This window comes from Amblyomma mixtum, chromosome 2 (genome assembly GCF_055824585.1).
Source record: "Amblyomma mixtum isolate Tamu chromosome 2, ASM5582458v1, whole genome shotgun sequence".
In the NCBI taxonomy this organism is placed as follows: domain Eukaryota; kingdom Metazoa; phylum Arthropoda; class Arachnida; order Ixodida; family Ixodidae; genus Amblyomma; species Amblyomma mixtum.
In genome coordinates, this window is record NC_143013.1 from 62,995,681 (window position 1) to 63,014,920 (window position 19,240).

At 41.9% G+C, this 19,240-nt stretch overlaps 1 protein-coding gene across 1 annotated transcript in view; it reads left to right on the forward strand.

Moving 5' to 3' along the window:
- LOC149359531 (multidrug resistance protein mrp-7-like) overlaps positions 1–19,240 on the forward strand; it is a 51,032-nt gene that overhangs the window by 13,595 nt on the left and 18,197 nt on the right. The window contains exons 8-14 of the mRNA XM_089567696.1: positions 3,017–3,193; positions 6,041–6,208; positions 8,850–9,034; positions 9,755–9,830; positions 11,234–11,444; positions 14,750–15,060; positions 17,449–17,781. Of these exons, the coding sequence (XP_089423822.1) occupies positions 3,017–3,193; positions 6,041–6,208; positions 8,850–9,034; positions 9,755–9,830; positions 11,234–11,444; positions 14,750–15,060; positions 17,449–17,781 (1,461 nt within the window). The remainder of the gene's footprint in view (positions 1–3,016; positions 3,194–6,040; positions 6,209–8,849; positions 9,035–9,754; positions 9,831–11,233; positions 11,445–14,749; positions 15,061–17,448; positions 17,782–19,240) is intronic.

The window sequence follows — 19,240 nt, forward strand, 5'->3', positions numbered from 1 at the left end:
TGAATGATCATAAGAGAATGATGCTCATTAAAACTTGAATGAGGAAAATATGTCCTCTTAAGACGTGCATATTGTATTAGAGCCCTTTCTACATTTACTGCTCGTACAAAGTTTCAATCCCGATTTTAACAAGAACAGGGCGGTATACAGAAATTCTGAAGTAGAAAACTGCCACTGACGCCTATGCGAGCGGCTGAAGCTGGTGGCGGCCATATTTAGGGGGCAAATACTTGCAGCGCTGGCAGAGGCAAGCTCAACTCGTAGGAGGGAAAGGTTTACGCTTAGGCAACTTTAAGGAAGTCATCAAGTTGTCAAAAAACTTTTGTAGAAGCCATTTGTGTATGTCTCGTGCGTCTAATGTTGTGTTGAGAGTGGGTGCAACTGGTGGTCTGCCACCGTGTTCTTCTGATTTTGTCAGTGCTTTTCAAACTTCAAGTAGTTCTGACGTCTAAAAAGCAGCTGCCGTAGCGTACATAACGTAGCCATAAACGGCACTGAATATAATGAGCCCATCTGATGAAGTGCACTTTCTCGCGTTGCCTCATAATTAAAAGAGCTCGTACACCTCAAGGGCGCAGCATGCTCTAATGAAACCACACAAGTTTCCGCTGCTGACGAGCAAAGTTTGTGGCATATTTCTGCTATTTAATCATAACTGACGCAACAGTAGCCTAGAAAGAATGCATAGCGCCTAACTGCAATTTCGGCTGTGCTCTGAGACTTCCGCGAAGCTATTGCTCTGTTTAGTTGCCATTACAATTGGTCACGACTTTTGTAACGTAATCTTAACGAATGCTTTCGCTGAACAGATACGAAAGAATTGTAATAGTCATAAGAATCTGAACGACACAGCACATGTAGAGCTCAATAGCTTCATCTAATTATGCGACTTCTGAAAGTGCGTATATTCACGTCATTAAAAAAAAAGATTTAAAACAGACTCATCCCCAAACTATTTTATTTGGCCAACCCATAATTTGCGTAACACACAGATATGCTTGATAAAGTTACAGCGAAAAAATTGCATAATGCTATACCACGACAAAGAAATTCTGCAATAAAGTAGTGTATAGGAGGTAGACCGGACGTTTCCTTTTTTTTTTAGAATAAATGAGCTGACTTCAGAAATACAGGAGATCGAACTTTGTGAATTAGCAAAACAATTTAGGTAGCAAAACTGCCCATTTAGTTCAGCTGTTCGCTCGCAATATCGGGGGATGCTGGGATTGCAAAAAATGGTCAATTAACATTTTTCCAGTCAACGAGGAGCAGATTGCGGCTACTCTATAAGGATTAAAAACACCTCATCAGTTAGTTCAGATATCTTTTCAACTAAAATCCTCAAGTAAATTTTACATCACCTGCTGTCACCGCTATATCAACACCTGTCTCCCTTCTGAAGTATCTTTTGGCGTTGAAAAATCTAAGATAGTTCGAATATTTAAGAAAGGCGATTAAGGTCGATGATTACTACCCGTTGTCTCTGTAACCGCCTATATCTAAAGTCATATAAAATGCACTTCCGCTGCATCTAAACAAGTATTTCAAACGGAATAACCTTTTACAGAATTCGCAGTACGAATGCTGTCAGGAAACTCGATAAAATCAGCTATGCTATAAGTCAGAAAATTTACATGAAGATATAGAAAAAAACCTTCTCACTATTAGTGCATGTGTTCACCTAAGTAAGGCTTTCGTTGCGGTAGACCACTCATTAATATTAAATAAATAACACAGTTATGGTGTCCTACTAGATTTCACAGAAAGGATTTGTTTAAAATAGGCAGCTGTTAAAAAGTAATGATTGAGAAAAGTCATAACAGATTAAAAGTAATATATCGCAATCTGTCAAGGATCAATTTTTCGATTTTTAACGTTTGTTAACCAACTACACCTATACATTCTAAAGGACGCACAAGTCTATGTCACCAACATATTCATAAATGTTGAAAATGAGGACATTGTTCTCATCGCCGCCCAATGGACTTTAGTTAAACCCTCTTTATGGTTACTTCTGCTAAATGTAACCATAAAATAAAGTACGGTGTTAAAAGCGCCAAAAATATTCAAAAGAAAATACATATTTTCAAGAGCAGAAGCCATACGGCTGTCTAAATTGTACTGCCTTTTTAGACCGCTTGCAAAAAAATTAAACAAATTAAGTGCTTGGAGGTGGGACTCAGAATAAATTAAATTGACGCTCACATCTGAAACATATCTGTTCAAAGGTACATAAAACAAACACGTATTTTGTAAATTCCCACACATATTTGCCGTTAACATAATTTATGACATTTATAACTGCCTTGTAGATTCACATAATATTTATGCACTTCTTGTGCAGGGCTTAAAGTATCGAACAATGTTGAATCTGAATAAGTTGCGTTGAATACAGCTTTGCGCATTATACTTTTTGCGCAAAGGAAATTTTTTTTTCGTCTTTCTGCTACTTATTACTATAAATGTTAACAAAACTCTGCAGTGTCACGATCCTCAATTTAATCTTGAATATAGTAAAGATTACCACAATTTGTCCTACACTAACGCTTCTACAGCAATACACTATTTACATTACTCGCTCATCTGCACCTGCTCTGCAGGACACGCACATTGGAATAATTATGGCGTTTATTGATTTACATTACCGAAACACATTACTACCGAAACATATTACAAACATAAGTGCAGTTTTGCAGGGTGCCAAAGCAGCAGATTTTGTCAGTGTGTTGAATGTATAACTCCTACTGATTCTAGCAAATTTTGTTACAAGAACGTAGTTTTTTGCTGTTGATGGATTTATTTTATTACATTATGGATAGAAGGAACCTTATTACAACTACTGCACGAGTACTGGCATTTTGCTTGTGTAGCCAATGCAATGTGTCCAGTCAGTCGCAATAAATTTCAAGAAATGCAAAATGCAAAATGTACTGAGAGTAAAATAGGTTTTGGAAGGATAACTTGATTCACTATGTCTCTTCTGCTATGCCATCTCATTGCCGCATGTCTGCTGCAGGGTTCAATGGCTGTCGTTCCTCAAGTACCTCGTGTGCTGAACATGAGTATAAGAGACAATATAATCTTCGGTCGGAAGTTTGACCAGGTGTTCTACGACAAAGTCTTGACAGCTTGCCAACTCTCCGAAGACATTAGTCGACTGCCGTCTGGCGACCTCACGGAAGCCGGAGACAAGGTCAGTTGTGTTAGCGCGTCTTAAGCGGAGAGAGAGGTTTCTTTACCAAGTAGTGCACAAAAGTCGTCCGGAGCTGTGACTGTCTGGGTGGCCGGGAAGAATGATATTCATGATTACTATTTATTCAAAAACCAGCTCAAAACAGCCGGCTTCAAAACCATTTAGTTGAAAGAACAACTTGTATGCTGCTTTATGCTAAAAGCCGTAGGGCGCATCAAAACAACTTTATTAAATTGGATCAACGGTTGCTTATTTGAAACTGGCATGCCTAAAAGTAAAGCGGTGATATGCTTGCTTATTGTTTCTGTTTACCGGCAACCATATGCATATGACACACGAGGGAAATATTTAAAAAGTTGACGTGCTGAAGAGAACTTATGTTGCTTAAGTTTTGGTCATCAATGCCGCGAGATGATTTCCACCGCAAACACAAGCTGCCCATAAGCACTGGCAATGTTAGCACCAGCGCAAAAAAATCTTATCGGTCACTTACATTGCACTTAATCCAAAATCATAAACTTCGTGGAGTGCTAAAAAGCGTTTCAAGGAAGGAAGGTTAAGCTAGCTGCTCGAAACGTAATTTTGCTGCGAAAGTGACAAAAAACAATGGACAGTGAACTGGCAATGCAGCACAGCGCTATCTATCAAGAGAATGATTTATGAAGAAAGTAAGCATACATGAGAGTGGGCAAAAGTAAATGAAACATTAAATAGCCAAAATTTGAAAGCGCTGCGATATCAACCAAGGAGGTGACACAGACATTGATGCGCTACCTCTTTGGGGGTTAGCGCCAGTCTTCGCCGTTTTTGATGTGATTTGTCGTGCTGGGCTTGTTCGGCGATAGGTTTGACGTGCCGCGTACAGTTGTATAGGCACCCTGCTTTCGTAAATAGGTGTTGTAAATTGTTTATTTTCTCTTCCTTGTGGTAAAGGTCATCAGCGTCCAGCGTATTATGGCAAACAGCGCCTCAAGTCACCTGTAAATTACGTCCCATCTCTCTTTACTCCAGGAACGGTTAGAACAACCCAAAGACGAATGCAACAATTTTAGTTATCATGAGTATGTTTAGGAAGGAACCTTGCTGCTCGAAAAGAGGTGGGATCTAATTAAGAGAGAGCTTGTCGGAGCTTTCAACGCTGTCGGAGATGGTTTTTCCTCGCCTTAGCTCCAACAAGCTCCTGATGAGCTTTGCGGGTACTGTGCGTAAGCAAAAGGCTGAGATATTCCTCCAGTGAATGATATAAAAGTCGAATGAAGCTGTCAACACGCTTTTGAAGAAATAACGTGCCTTCCCCGGCGTGTCGACGAGAAAAGAAAGAAGATCGGCTTCCTAATGCGAAGCGTAAATGTCTCTCCTGGCAGATATGGTTCGTAACCTGCCAGAAAGGGTCAATGAATTTACGACACAAGCGTCAACTATTGCAAAGACTGTTGGCGCACGAGCCAGGCAATACGAATGACCATTCTATGTGTCCTCAACCAATCACTGGTGTTACATGGAAATCGCATATAACAGCCTGCGTGTGGTGGTACTCGAGATTCCATGAAGAACTCCGTCGACTCCTGCCATCGTCACAACGGTCCTAAATAGTGACACTCATGGACGTCGTGCGCGAAGAGCTGCACCAAGCGTTTGGAAAGGTGACAACGTCGAATGCTGAGCAAGGATCTGAGACTATGAGAAATTCTACCGTATTACGCGAACTCCCGAGGACGTTAACCATGGAGCAGAACATGGGCCTGGGTGTCCTCAGTTAAAAAGTAAAGGTCCCACCCCGGACACACGTCATGATCATGCAATGCCAAGCGTTATAGAATACAAAAACATGAAAGGCAGCATCGAGAGGAAGAAATACTATTTCCTAGACCAAGGAGCTGGTATCGCAGAGGCATCGACCTTTTTCGGAGTGAACAAACTGAGGTGCTGGTGACAAATAACAGCGAACAATACCGAGACCTCTACAGAGGCATGACAATTTATTTCTGGTAGAAATAGTTGACGTCCACGGCACCTTCGCCCTCTCAGACCCAGCAGCAAAAACCTAGTTACATTGTACTAGACGCCTGAATACAATGTAACGTAGCGCGGCTCCAGCACATACAAAACCCTGTCAGAAACCGACTGAAACGCTACAGCGATTGACTTTCACTCTCATCAAAGTTCGATTTTTGGGAGTTCTAGCGTCCCAAAGCAACTCAGGCTATGAGGGACGCCCTAGTGGAGGGCTCCGGTAATTTCGACCACCTGGGGTTCTTTAAACGTGCACTGACATTGCACAGTACACGGGCCTCTAGAATTTCGCCTCCATCGAAAATTGACCGCCGCGGCCGATATTGAACCCGCGTCTTTCAGGTCAGCAACCGAGCGCCATAACCACCGAGCCACCGCGGCGGCTTTTCTCATCTAATTTCCCGTAAACAACTACTTTCAAGCACTGGATAACCACCGACAAGTCCATACATATTCATCAGATCCTTACCATGTGTCGACACAAGAATGCGAAGCCATTAGAGGACATGTCGAGGAAGCGTTATGCGAGGACATAGTCGTGCCGGTGGAAGGTCCCTGAGTGTCATCTGTTGTGTTTGTGGAGAAGAAAGATGATAGGCACAAGTGGGTAACTGCCGCATACGAAATCAGTGCTGATAGTGAGCAAGCAATATGTTTCCGTGGCTGATCAAACGTATATAGGCACTTGAGACAAGGCCCTGGTATTGTAATTCGTGATGAAAGATACAGAATCTGTTTTCAGTTGAACTGTAATCGCAAGTGTATGCAACATTTTTTTATGTCGCGGTGTACGGTCTATGACTCTCTAGAGCAGCTTCTGCAAATGTTTTGCAGGGTGAAATGCTGAGTGGAGGTCAGAAGCAGCGTGTGGCCCTGGCTCGAGCCGTTTACACTCGAAGGGACTTATACCTACTGGATGATCCCACTAGCTCTCAAGACCCTCGCGTTGCACGAAACATAATGCAACAAGTTATCGGTGAAACTGGTCTCCTATCTGGCAAGGTGAGATCATCATCATCATAATCATCATCATCATCATCATCATCCTGACTACGCCCACTGCAGGGAAAAGGTCTCTCCCATGCCACTCCAATTAACCCTGTCCTTCGCCAGTGGCGGCCACCGTATTCCCTCAAATTTCTTAATCTCATCCGCCCACCTAACTTTCTGCCGCCCCCTGCTACGCTGGCCTTCCCTTGGAGTCCACTTCATTGCCACGAAACAAAAAAAAAATAGTACTGCGTCATTTTCTTTAGACCATGTCTGCAATGAAAGTGCAATACTATACCCAAATATTTAATAAACTTCTTTTCTTTTCTGCCCTGGACATTCGTGAACACCTTTAATGCTTTTATATTAGCCCTCATCTTTAGGGGTATTTCGCTCTGCATGGTGCATTTAGGATGTTTTCATGTTCATAAAATTGCCAAACTGAGGTAGCGAAAGTGCTCGTTTCAGATGCATCTTTTTCATCATCTCATACGCTGCGCCACAGGCCAGAACCAACTTGACGAGGTATTTTCTCTATTCTCCCATAATCCACGCTGTTCGTTTTTCACCGTAGTGCTATACTTCCAGAGGTTGGTGATTTAAAAGGCTTTTGAAATATTATGTATTATACCAATGCTGCGCACAAAAAACAAGAGAAGGTAGTAGTCCAATAATGGCACCGCACTATTTAGCATAATATGGCCAAAGTGAAAGAAAAAAGTGACATCTTTCGCACATGTCGAAAACCTGCCCGCCAGTTGAAAAGCACTTTTTTCCTGAAAGTTTTGCACAGCTTTGAATTCACCATTTTGTAGAACTGGATTTTTCTGTATCGTTTATCACCCCACGAGCAGGGTAAACGTAGCAACTTTTACATTAGATGTGGCGTCAGTGATTCTTACTTTGCGACTGACGCGGACATGCTATCCTTTGCAAAGCGTTCCATACGATGATTTCCATAGTTCTTTGTTTCTCATATGGCCGCCGCGGTGGCTCAGTTATTATAATGCTCGGCTCCTGACTCGAAGACGCGGGTTCGATCCCGGCCGCGGCGGTCACGATGGCGGCGAAATGCTTGAGGCCCGTGTACGATGTCAGGGCACGTTCAAGAACCCCAGGTAGTCGGAATTACCGAAGCCCTCCCCTACGCCATCCCTGATAGCATGAGTCGCTTTGGGACATTAAACCCATCAGACATTTGTTTTCCATATGGCTGATAATGACACCATATAGAACATTCGGAGTATTATACTGAATATAACATGGCCAGCGCAAGTGAAAAAGTTAAAAATTACATGGACTTCATATGACTTCTTCTGCATCAGAACACTGTGCAGCGTATTTATTTCTATATATTTGTTCGTGTCATAAGGACTTCGTATTCTTTGATTTAAACATGTGCTACTCACCTGGAGCGTTTAAGCAGGGATCCCAGAGGTCTTCGTTAGCTCGTCCTCCATCTGACTCAGCTACCCTCAATTACAGCTCCGCAGATCAATGAACATCAAATTGCTTTACCCAAGAATTTACCAACTGATCACAAAGTTGTTGGAACTCATAGCTAGACAAGAAGAAAAGCGCAAGAGTTCTTTTCATAGCATCAAGGTGTTCAGCATATTCGCTGTCGAAAATAGGCTTTGATTTAAACATGCGCTACTCACCTGGACCGTTTAAGCAGGGATCACAGAGGTCTTCGTTTGCTCGTCCCCTCATCTGACTCAGCTACCCTCAATTACAGCTCCGCAGTTCAATGAACATCAAATTGCTTTACCCAAGAATTTACCACCTGATCACAAAGTTGTTGGAACTTATAGCTGGACAAGAAGAAAAGCGCAAGAGTTGTTTTCATAGCATCAAGGTGTTCAGCATATTCGCTGTCGGAAATAGGCGGCTCAAAAAGGAAACGGTGCGCCTTTTATAAAAAACGGTTTCTGCTTAAAAGTGCGTCTTCCCATAATTTATTTTATCATCAAATGAAACGAGTATGACTACACTAAATAGTTGACAACTTTTTCTTCATGCAAGAGCTCCAGTGTTTCCAATAAATAAGCTCTAGTCTTCTTTGCTGATGTTTAACTTCTGAAACAGTTGCACGCTAAGAGGCAGTTCTTGCTTGCTGTTTCAGTGAAATACGCAGCTAGAATTCCCAAAATGCGGGCTTCAGTTGTGCGCCCGAACAGTTCTAACTTCTAAAACGATTTTTTCATGTGCCGCTTATCCCGTTACGATTGAAGGTAAATAGTGAGGCTAGTGTGAAAACCGCTCCGAAATTTGCTTTATTTGTAAGAGAAGGATGACGGCAATGTTACTTGACACAAGATGGAATCCTTAGATGTAAAAAAAAAAAAGTTTTTTTGCCCAAAGCCTACCTCGACGCTTTTGTACAGAGTTTTATCACATGCGTCGACCACATACAACCATTTCTAAACTAGTCACGCTCTCCCAACCTTTGATCGATGTCGTGGGAAGAAAAACTTTGCTTTCTGGCGAGAAAAAATGGTATTACTGTTCACCTGACCACAACCGCGTAACTACAAAAGAAAATCATGCGGGGCTCTGAGAAGCTTGGAGTTGCACGATTAACTCTGGTCCCATACACACGTCTCAATTTATGCATTGCCACCTAGAACAAAGTATTTTTCTTTTTTTTCAGACGCGATTATTCGTGACCAATCGCACAAGGCTTCCGTTATCTGTCAACCAGTGGGTGCTTATGGACAAGAGCACTGCGATGTGTTTTCGAGGCCTAAAACAGCTCAGAAACTACCCAGGATCACCAACAGAGCTGTTCGACGAGCATGATTCTCCACGTGAGACTCAAGCAGCGAACAATTTGCGGTGAGGGGATTGGTATTATGCGAATTCTATGCTGCGCATTTTCAGTAAACTAGCAGTGCGTAAAGGATGGTGGTACTGAGGCAATAAAGACTTATTATGGTCATCCTTCGGAAGTACTGAGATTGCTAAAAAGGGCAAGGAGAAAAGGGAGTGCATGAGGCGTTAGCGTGTTTGTAAAATTCAAGTCTTCATCGCTATGTAAATGAAACTATTCCATGTCGAGATACACTTTTTAAACGCTATGTAAATGCAACTATTCCATGTCGAGATACACTTTTTAAACCCAAAAAACCAGGCAGGTTTCTGAAGGTAGGAGTAAATATAGAAGGCGCAAATTTCTAAGCGAAGCAATGAACGGAGTAAACTAAACCTGCCTGCTTTCTTTACTGCCTCTACGCGAGGCTGTCTATGAAGACTAAATATATGTCTGTCCACTCACGTCTCTTCTTGAGGTATTAAACAGGGGCAAGTTATATTTCGCTAACCATTGCTTTCGACTTGAGTGAAATAAAACCAGTAACATATTTAAGGTACAACCGCAGTTAAGAGCGTAATTAACTCGCTGGGTCCAGCCTTTTGGAAAGAACATGATGGGAAATAGCCCACGCAGAAATTCCTTCATAGTTTTAAAGGCTACTTCAGGTTCTCGCGACAGTAATCCGTAAACTGTTTGCTGCAAAGTTGTAAGTTTGCTAGCAGTTCATTGTTTCTTATTCATAGGAAAACTGAGCAACACTTAACCCAAGTGGATGAAGCACTGAAAGTGGTCAAAGAAGAAGGACTGTCTTCAGAAAGGGTGACTCTTTGCAATCTAAAATTTGATCGCTTCTTTCCTGGTAAAAACAACCGCAGTGTGACTTATTGCCTACACTTCACAGCCAACTCACGCCGTAGCTTTTTAAGCAGTATACGCTGCTCATATTCAAACCGACTAAAGGGATGAGCGGCTTAAGTTGTATGTCAAACAATGGCTTGTTAGTTGACTGAAAGAGGATACCGTTCTTAAAGTACTCCGGTAGTTAACCTCACAAATACTTAGTCACTTCGGGACTTAATTTCTAGATGGTACAAGTAGTGTACGCAGACCCATCAGTTTCTTGCGTCGAAGGGCAAGTTATGGCGGGAAATGAGCGCATCTTACTGGGGGATACTGGAAGGATACTGGAAAGTTTTTAAAACATAACACAAGACTTTTAAAAACACAAATATAAGACTTTTTTAAAATATAAATTATCTTTGATGACGCCCTTTGATCAATTTGCAGGCGGTAATGCTAAGCTAACAAGTTTTCAAAAGTTTTTTTTTATGTTTTCACATTAAAGATTTTGAAACATAATGCCGATTTCGACATTTTAGAAACATAGGTAGCCTTCGATGTTGACAGCCTTCAATTTCGTAATAAAAAGGAACGTAGCGCCAATGTTGAAAATTAAAAAAAGTAGATCAGTTAACTTTAGTGCATTCAAATTGCATCTGATAAGGTAAATAATGTCCGCCTATTAGCGCAATGAACCTGCACAGACCGCACCGAGCGATCGTTAATAGCTTTGAAGTGGAATATCTGTATCCAGTAATTTAAAGCACTCTGTACAATAATAGTTCTGCGGCGTACGTTATACCCGAAGCAGCCGCGCAGGTAAATACGAACTTTTGAAAAGCGAGGTTTTGAATCGGTTGGTCAGTTTCTGACATTCTTTTAATGGCTTAAGGATTCGAAAAAAAAAATGAATTTCTTTGATGTTGCTACAGATGTAATCGAAAGAGATGTTGTTTCAACTATTTTAACGTGGTTGCTGAATCGGAAGCTTGAAGTTTTCAGTTAATCTGAGAATGATATGAAACAAGGTGATCTAAAATCGACATCAAAATCTGCAAACAAAAATTAGCTGTTAAACTACCAGAATGTTTTTTTTCAGCTTTGTAAGACAAGTGGGAGAACGCACGTTTTAAATTTGAAAACTGCGCTGCACCGGATAATTTTTTTAATCATTAGTAGACAAGATGAGACGAAGAACAACCTCATGAAGAACACCGCCGGGCCATCTTGTGAGAAACCATTACAAACTAGCGAGGCTCCCCTGAGTTGAAGTGATAGCAGCAGAAGGGACATCATTATTACGCCTTTTATTCCATTTTTTTTTCGCGTTTTACCCCAAGAAACACAACCATCTGCATTTGCGCATGCCTTATTTGTTGCAGGGAAATTTACAAGTTGCCGTAGCCTACTTCAGATATTCGGGACTATGCTCACCATTCGCCTTCCTTTGCTTCGCGCTGAGCGCTGTTCTTGTGGTGGGCCAGTTGATGGTGTTTAAAGCATGGGCGTCGATGATGACACCTGAGAACGCCGACGTGCAGCTTTCGAGCCGACACATACTTCTATGGCTGGCCATTTTTTGTATTGGAGACGGTGAGCACCACACCTTGGCTGACCAATTAATGATTTTGTACGTAGCGCTTAACTACGGAGTGCGTGTCTTTAGAACCCAGGAGTACAGAACGCACTAAGTTCTGCATAATCGAACGCGAGGGAACCTAGGTGCCTGACAGGAGAGGGTATGGCTAACACTCAGGAATTTTATTTTATGGAAGTGTAACCAAACAAACGGTTCCTCGGCTTTCATTTATTTTCAGGGTGTCGTCAGATTTGCTCTAGAGAGGACAAGTATAAGATGTAGCATTCTGCACTTCTTTCTGATTTTAAAGGAAGCTTCGTTTCAAGGTAATAAACAGGATGATTTAGCCTCACCTATAGCTGCATCATTTTACTTGCACTTTGTGACGAGAAAAAATAGCACGTGGTTATAATTTCCACAAGCTCGATGTTCTGGCCGAGAGTTAAAATAGTACTATCAGAAAGAGATCAATAGCATAAATAGACAACCTTGTGCTTCAAGCAAGACTAGCATTTTCAGATATTCGGGGCAAAAAGGCGCTGGTTGCCTTGCTCTGAACGTGGAATAGTACGTGTTTCGCTAAGCATTTTTTCACAAGAAAAGATGCCAACAGCGAAAAAAAAAAATCTATATTTACCACTAATGTAGAGGCATAAATATTGCTTAGAAATCTTTTTTATTTGTGCAAAGCACTAGAAGTAAGTAGAAAAAAGTCTTTTTTGAAGGAGTCCAGCCAGAGACCACATTTTTGGCAGCATGTTTTCTTTAAAATGATGCGTACATTTTTACACGGTCAACGCAGTGTGTGCGCCTATATTTCAGTTTAGGTTTCAATTGCACAACAATACCTTAGTAGAGGAAGGTCTGTCTAGGCCACGTGAGGCGTGAAAATTGTAATAGACTTGCTACTTTGTTGTTTTATTCAATAATTCATTAATGTCTGAACAGCAAGAGCTACAATATATGAAAAAGCAAGAATATTATTACACGTTTTTCATGGCTCACATACAAATACTGATCTGTGACGCCACAGCCATGAGTGTAAATAAATTATTTGCCGGTCGGAGGCGAATACCACGCGTTATCATTGCATAGCAATGTCTTTCGCATCGTTAGAAGGAAGGAAATATGCACACAATTCGGTGTCCCTACTTGTTTAACTTCGCTCTGTGACCATCAGTGCTGGCTGGAAAAGGGCACCGTTTTTGAGAACCGCAAATTTCTGCACTCTCTCATGTCAGGAAGCCTGGAAGTGTCTTCATGTGAGAGAAACCGAATGTAGAAAGCAGTCTGAAGGAATAACGTCATGCAGGTCTCAGATACAAATGTCATACAACCATCCATCAAATCTCATACAAATGTCTCATACTTCATCATTTGAAGTATGAATTTGTGTATTTCAGGATTTGTGTAAAGTGGCCCAGTGGTGTGAGAACTGGGGAATGCATATTAACTTACAAAAATCTGTACATATGTGTTTCACTAACAAGAAGGTTCCCCATATTTTCACTTATAACATAAATAATAGCAGACTGCTTTCAGTGTTGGAATTTAAATATCTTGGTGTATATTTAACAAGTTCAATGTCTTGGCATCGTCACGTGGATTTCGTTACTGCCAAAGCCTGTCGTGTGTTAGGCTTCCTGCGACGTAACGCTTAACTTTTCCCCTTAAAGACTAAAGAACTGCTGTATAATACAAACGTTAGAAGCATACTTGAGTATGGTTGCACAGTCTGGGATCTGAAATCCTTTCTTGACGTTCAAAAGCTAGAAAGAGTTCAGAATTTGCCCGTTCGTTTCGTTTTCAATAACTATGGGCGATATTTTAGTGTAACGAGCGCGAAAAAATCTTTGGGTTGGGACTGCCTTCAAAAACGTAGGAAAGTTCTGCGTTTAAAATTATTTCATAACATATTTCATCGTGGGAGGGAACAGCGCGAAACAAAACGACGGACAAAGTAAGAGGACACAAAGACGAGCGCTGACTCGAAACTGAATTTTTTATTGAAAAACGAAAACATATATATATCACAATCACGTGAACAAACAGAGCAACGAGCATTGGTCTACCGGACACCAGATACTCTCATCTGAAAGATCATTGCCGCGAGTGTGGGAAGGAAAATGATAAAAAACAGAAAAAGTGCCGCCCTTTGGTCACAAAAACTAAAATTTTGTTCAGACACCGGGATAAATTGACAAGGGAGATTATGGAAGCTTATTTCATACGAAAAAAGGAATCACAGTGTATCAGCCAGCCTTCTTTGGCATTAGTTAACAAAGAAGTATCGTTTTTAGATAATTCGTGACTTGCTTCACTTCGGTTTTCAGGGGTGCTTTTGTTCGGAATTCACCACGTGGCATTTTGTACGTTTGATGGTCTTGATTCTGGTAGACCAATGCTCGTTGCTCTGTTTGTTCACGTGATTGTGATGTATATATGTTTTCGTTTTTCAATAAAAATTTCAGTTTCGAGTCAGCGCTCGTCTTTGTGTCCTCTTACTTTGTCCGTCGTTTTGTTTCGCGCTGTTCCCTCCCACGATGTATCAGTACAAACTCGCCCAGTTATCCATCCTTCTTCAACATATTTCATTCTAGAACTGGAATAGACAAAACCAAATATATAGCCAACCCTGATTACGTGTCTTTACGAAGAGATCATCCACTTAAAGTTAAAGAATACAGATGCCGGACTGACCTTTTTAAAATGTCTTTTTTCCCTAAAACGGTTTCGGAATGGAACAAGCTGCCTGAGGAAGTAGTATCCATATTATCAAATGATTCATTTTCTTCCATGCTGTGACATTTTTTATGTATAATAATTCCGTGTTCTTTCTATCTCATTGTTATCTTTTTTTGTAACCACCTGCATGAGGTAGCATTTGTGTACTTTGTGTTCAACCCCCCCCCACTGTAATGCCAGACAATGGCGCTGTGGGTATGATGATAAATAAATAAATAACTGAACCGTACTTAGCCATCCAGATGTCATACAATATCAGACAAATTGGACGGCATTTGTATGACAAAGGCTGCATGAGGTTATTGCATCATACAGCTTTAATAGGGAAGATTATGATCATCATCCTAAACCGGAAACCAACCATGCAAGTGAAAAATGACGACGGCGTGAGCACCAGGGCCAGAAACGGTGCACACAAGACAGGACCAGTGTCTGTTCTGTACCCGTTCGTAGTGCGTCTTCATATGACTTTGACCATAAACCGCCTAGCCAAAACAAGAGTTTTACTCACAGAAAAAAACACACAGTGTTCCCTAGGTCACTTTCTTAAGGCAGCATTTGCGTCACTGTGCAGTTATCTTCAGGCTATGCGGCGGAGTTCTACTGGCCCGGGCCACTCGGCACCGTTCTCTAGCCCTCCACGCGGTCATGCTGGAGCGGCTAGCCGCAAGTCCTCTCTCATTCTTCGACTCATCACCTCGAGCAAGAATCTTTAACCGCTTCTCTGTTGACCTGGAAGTGAATGACAGTCGCGTGTTTTTGTCCTACAAGCTGCTCTTCCAGAATATCTTCTACGTCCTGGGACGTCTGGCTTTGATTGGGGTCCAGGCGCCGGTCGTGTTTGGCCTCACCTGCGGTGCAGAGGCTGTTCTTTTATTCATAATGGTAGGTGTCACCAGGACCTAATAACTTTTGCGCTGTTTTAATTTAAATGTGGACGGAAAAAGTTGCGGTAACTCGGCTAGCTTTAGACGAAGACCTCATCTCGAGAATCAAAAAGAACCGGAAGGGAAAAAGTTGCAGTAAATTAGCTAGCTTTGGGAGAAGACGTCCACTTGAAGTTGCAAAAGAACTTGACTTCTAAAACCATACACCGGGCTGCCACTGCTTTTATTCTTCGCGGAAATAACTTAAAAAAAAGTTTCTTTAAGTATCCCCATTTCACTCCAGAATATGCCAGTGCTTTCGATCGTGACATGTCTGTCTAGGCAGTGTATGCTTCCATTTGAAATGGAATGTACCTACTACTGCCTCAAGTAAAATGCTCCTCGCGTCAGGCATGTCGCCTACATCTTGCTACGCAGTTTGGTAATACTAAGGTGAGAGCATTTAATGGCGCGAGCAAGATCGTCACCCAATTAGAAAATCATCTTGCACGTAAGAATGGTTGTAAAGTACTTGTGGTGATCTCTTCGGCAGTTGTGAATTTGTGATACCCCCGCGTACAAGGTAGGCTGCTTAATGGCAACTCGATCTAATGCACGAACAACTCTGAGGATTCCGCTTTAGATTTACATTTCCTATTCCGCTTCAGTGCTAGTGCATTGCAAAACAGAGACTAGCACCGTTAGCTGCAACGTTAGATACGTTAGCAACGAAGTTCTGGTCCTCGGATTGCAGCGCGAAATTCCCACGAAATTTTAATTATGGTATATTAGAAAAGTTTAGCATAGCGGAGACGTATACCGGGTTACATATGCCTCCTGGGCACGCGCCTACAGCGAGTCAGCAGTAAACCAATGGCTGTTTTCGCGTCATGGCAAATCCATGCGTCTTCATGCAGAGGGCAGAATGCGAAGAAATATACCGGCTATACTCTACACTTTTCAGTAGCTAGTGAGTGCTACTAAATACTTTACCTTCCAACGCTGCATGTTATGTTCGCACTGTTTTGTGAACTGCGCTTCTTCTACATCCTGTGCATCGCAGCCCATACAGAGCCCGCTAGTAGCTGCATAAGCATTTGGAAACATACGCATAGAAGTTTTGTATACGCTCAGATACAAACCAAGTCTGCAATGAAGCTTTGCCCACATGCACGTTTCATGCATAGTGATTCTACGCAAGAGGAAAACAGGTCGTTCCTAACGCTTTCATCGTCACCTAAACAAAAACCTGATCACAAAATGGAATTTTAAGCGCGAGAGTTATGCACCCCTTAGTTGTCAAATCAAGCGAAAAATTCAGATGTTGATTTAATTAATCGCTAAAAATTATTATCTGGCCCACTGGCCATTGTTGCGGGTAGTTGCTAATTTCGTAAAGTTTAACCCCACTTTGGTCTAGAGGCTTTAAACTGCAGCAAAAAATTAATAAAAGAATTGTTCCCTCTAGGTAAAATAATAAACGAGTTAGCCAATACTGAGAGATTGTGTTTAAATGGACAAGGGTAGGAAATGAGAGAATTTTTACGACACACTTGTGAAAAGAGCCAGCACTCACAGCAACCAATTGAAGCATAGGGAAGTGTTTCCATGTTTTATTGCGTTCATCAATCAGAGAATTATGGTGTAATTCTATGGTTGAAAGAAAGCTGATTAGAAAGTAGAAGAAAAAAGAGCCACACGCATTCGGACCGATTCCAGTCCAGAACCTCCGAATTGCGAACTTTTTGTGTGCGGAAAGTATCAAATCCCTCCAATGATCCCAGAAACGAACACGCCAACAACGACCTCTGCAAAAAGCATCTCAAACGAAAGGTTTCAATTAGGTTAGCATCCGCTGTTTCAAGGTAAGTGCCGCATAGTAGAAAGGACGAGCCACATCAGAATGTGCAGGCTAACAAAGAGGGTTCCGCTTAAGTTAAGGACAACGTAGCAAGCTATGGAAAGAAAAATGATAGGTTCACCGTTAAGAGATCGGAAGCGGGCGGAGTGGATGAAGGTACAGACGCGGATTAATTACATCCTGGTCGAAGTCAAGAGGAAGAAATGGGCTTGGGCAGGGCATGTAATGCGAAGGCAAGATAACCGCTGGTCCTTAAGGATAACGGAGTGGACTCCAAGAGAAGGCAAATGTAGCAGGGGGCGGCAGAAAGTTAGGTGGGCGGATGAGATTAAGAAGTTTGCAGGGATACGGTGGCCGCAACTTGCAAAACACAGAGTTAATTCGAGAGACAAGGGAGAGGCCTTTGCCCTTCAGTGGCAGTGGTCAACCTGATGACGATGATGACATCAGAACAGCGCAATGCGTAATTACATGTCCCGATTTCATATACACTTACTTGAGTCCAACGTTGCAGGCTGACTAGACCACACCACAAATGTTTTGCAGCGCCATGTCCTTCGGGCAACAATGATGGGACGCGGGTTCGAGAGTACGAGGGCTTCCCTTGTGCTGCAACACCTCACGGAAACCCTGGAATGTGTGGGGCTCATGCGGTGCTACAACGTCACGCAACGCTTTTGTGCTCGCTTTCGAAGACACATGACATCCTACCTAGAGGCCTACAACCTGCTTGCCCTGTTTGTCGGCTTGAGCTCCCTCTTCATAACCTTCTGTGGCCAGCTCATCATTGTGCTCACAACGGCCATAGCCATCGTACCTGTCCACGGAGATCCTACTACGTCAGCCGACATTGGCTTGTCGCTGGTATCGGCGATCACGGTATGTATGCAAAAATGTATGGTTGAACAGATTTCTCGAAGTCATAGAAAGTATGTGTGATTTGTTTTTGTAAAATTATTTTGTCGTTTGTTCAGATTATTCTAGCGAAAAGGGTGGTATCTTTTTCTTTTATTAGTAAGAGTCAATTTTTGGATGCAATCCAAAATAAAAATTTGAATGTTCAGGTTTTACGCGGTTGAACACAGAGAAGTCAATAAAAAACTCGGTAGGGTCCTTCTGAACACATCATCATAAAAGTTTTTGTGTTGGGCAGCTTTTTAGTGTGATGACACTCGTCACTGTGAATAAAACCCGCCGAAACGCGTGTTATCAAAACTCTATACCCCTAACGCTGCAAGAACCTCTCATTGCAGCGAATATACGAGGTGTTTTTTTAAATCTTAGCACATTTTTATATTGAAAACTGTAAGATAGTTGGTGCCGTTTGTGCAGGTGAATTGTGTTAGGCGGAGATTATGCACGTGATAAAGCTTATTTGAAATACGGTTAGTTATCTAAGTTTAGGTAATGAACATTGCAATTCTTGTTTTGGGGCGCAAGATTATATTTTTAGATTGAAGGCTGACCACATTGAAGGCGAACAGAATTTTTAAATACTGTAGGCTGGCATTGTGGTTCGAATTATAAAGTCAGAAATAGGCTATTGAAATCTCGTTCAGTTAGTTTTCTCGAATCTCAGATTCATTAAGCGGTGACGTCGCACGTCCTATTATCGCCGATATCACATTAGCGTCACCTACATCACAAAATACACTAACTGCGTCTCCACTTGCAGCATTGGTCGACGCCATTTTATCAAAGCATAAAGCGGAGAAGCCAACTTAGTCAGTCTTTAAAAGCCCCATTTTTACCTTTGTTATTTAGATCCACAATGCTCAAACAGCATATATAAAAACAGGCATCGCCTTGGATGTTGACGGCTTCAATTTAGTGATGTAATCATGCGTATTAAAGCAAAAGAAAAAGTTGATTAGAGTTTCTAGTTAACTAATCATAATTCAATCGAATCCTATTATGTACAAACTTCCGCTTTGCGGTGAAATCCGCATTCACAAACTGCACCCATGTAGCTCTCAATGTTTGTAAAGCAAGCATCTGAAAAGATTTACAAAAATGGCCGCGTGTACAACGACTTGTGCAGTTGGCGTGCGAATAAAAAGCAGCATTGTGGTATATGCGCTCCTTGCAAAGCAATTAACTGTACCGGCCGACTAAAGAGAGCTCTCACAGTGTTTGAAAAGATTGAGGCTGCACTTGTCCCTCGAAGTGAGATCGCGGCCAATGCTGATGGGTATTGCAGTGACTACTAACAGACTAGCCTAGATTGAACAACTCCAGCGTACACTGAGTAAACGGAGACGTTGGCTTTTTGAAAAGAAACATAATGACAAGTGCTTCGCAAAGAGTTCGTTTATTACCCTTTCCTTGACCTCACAAG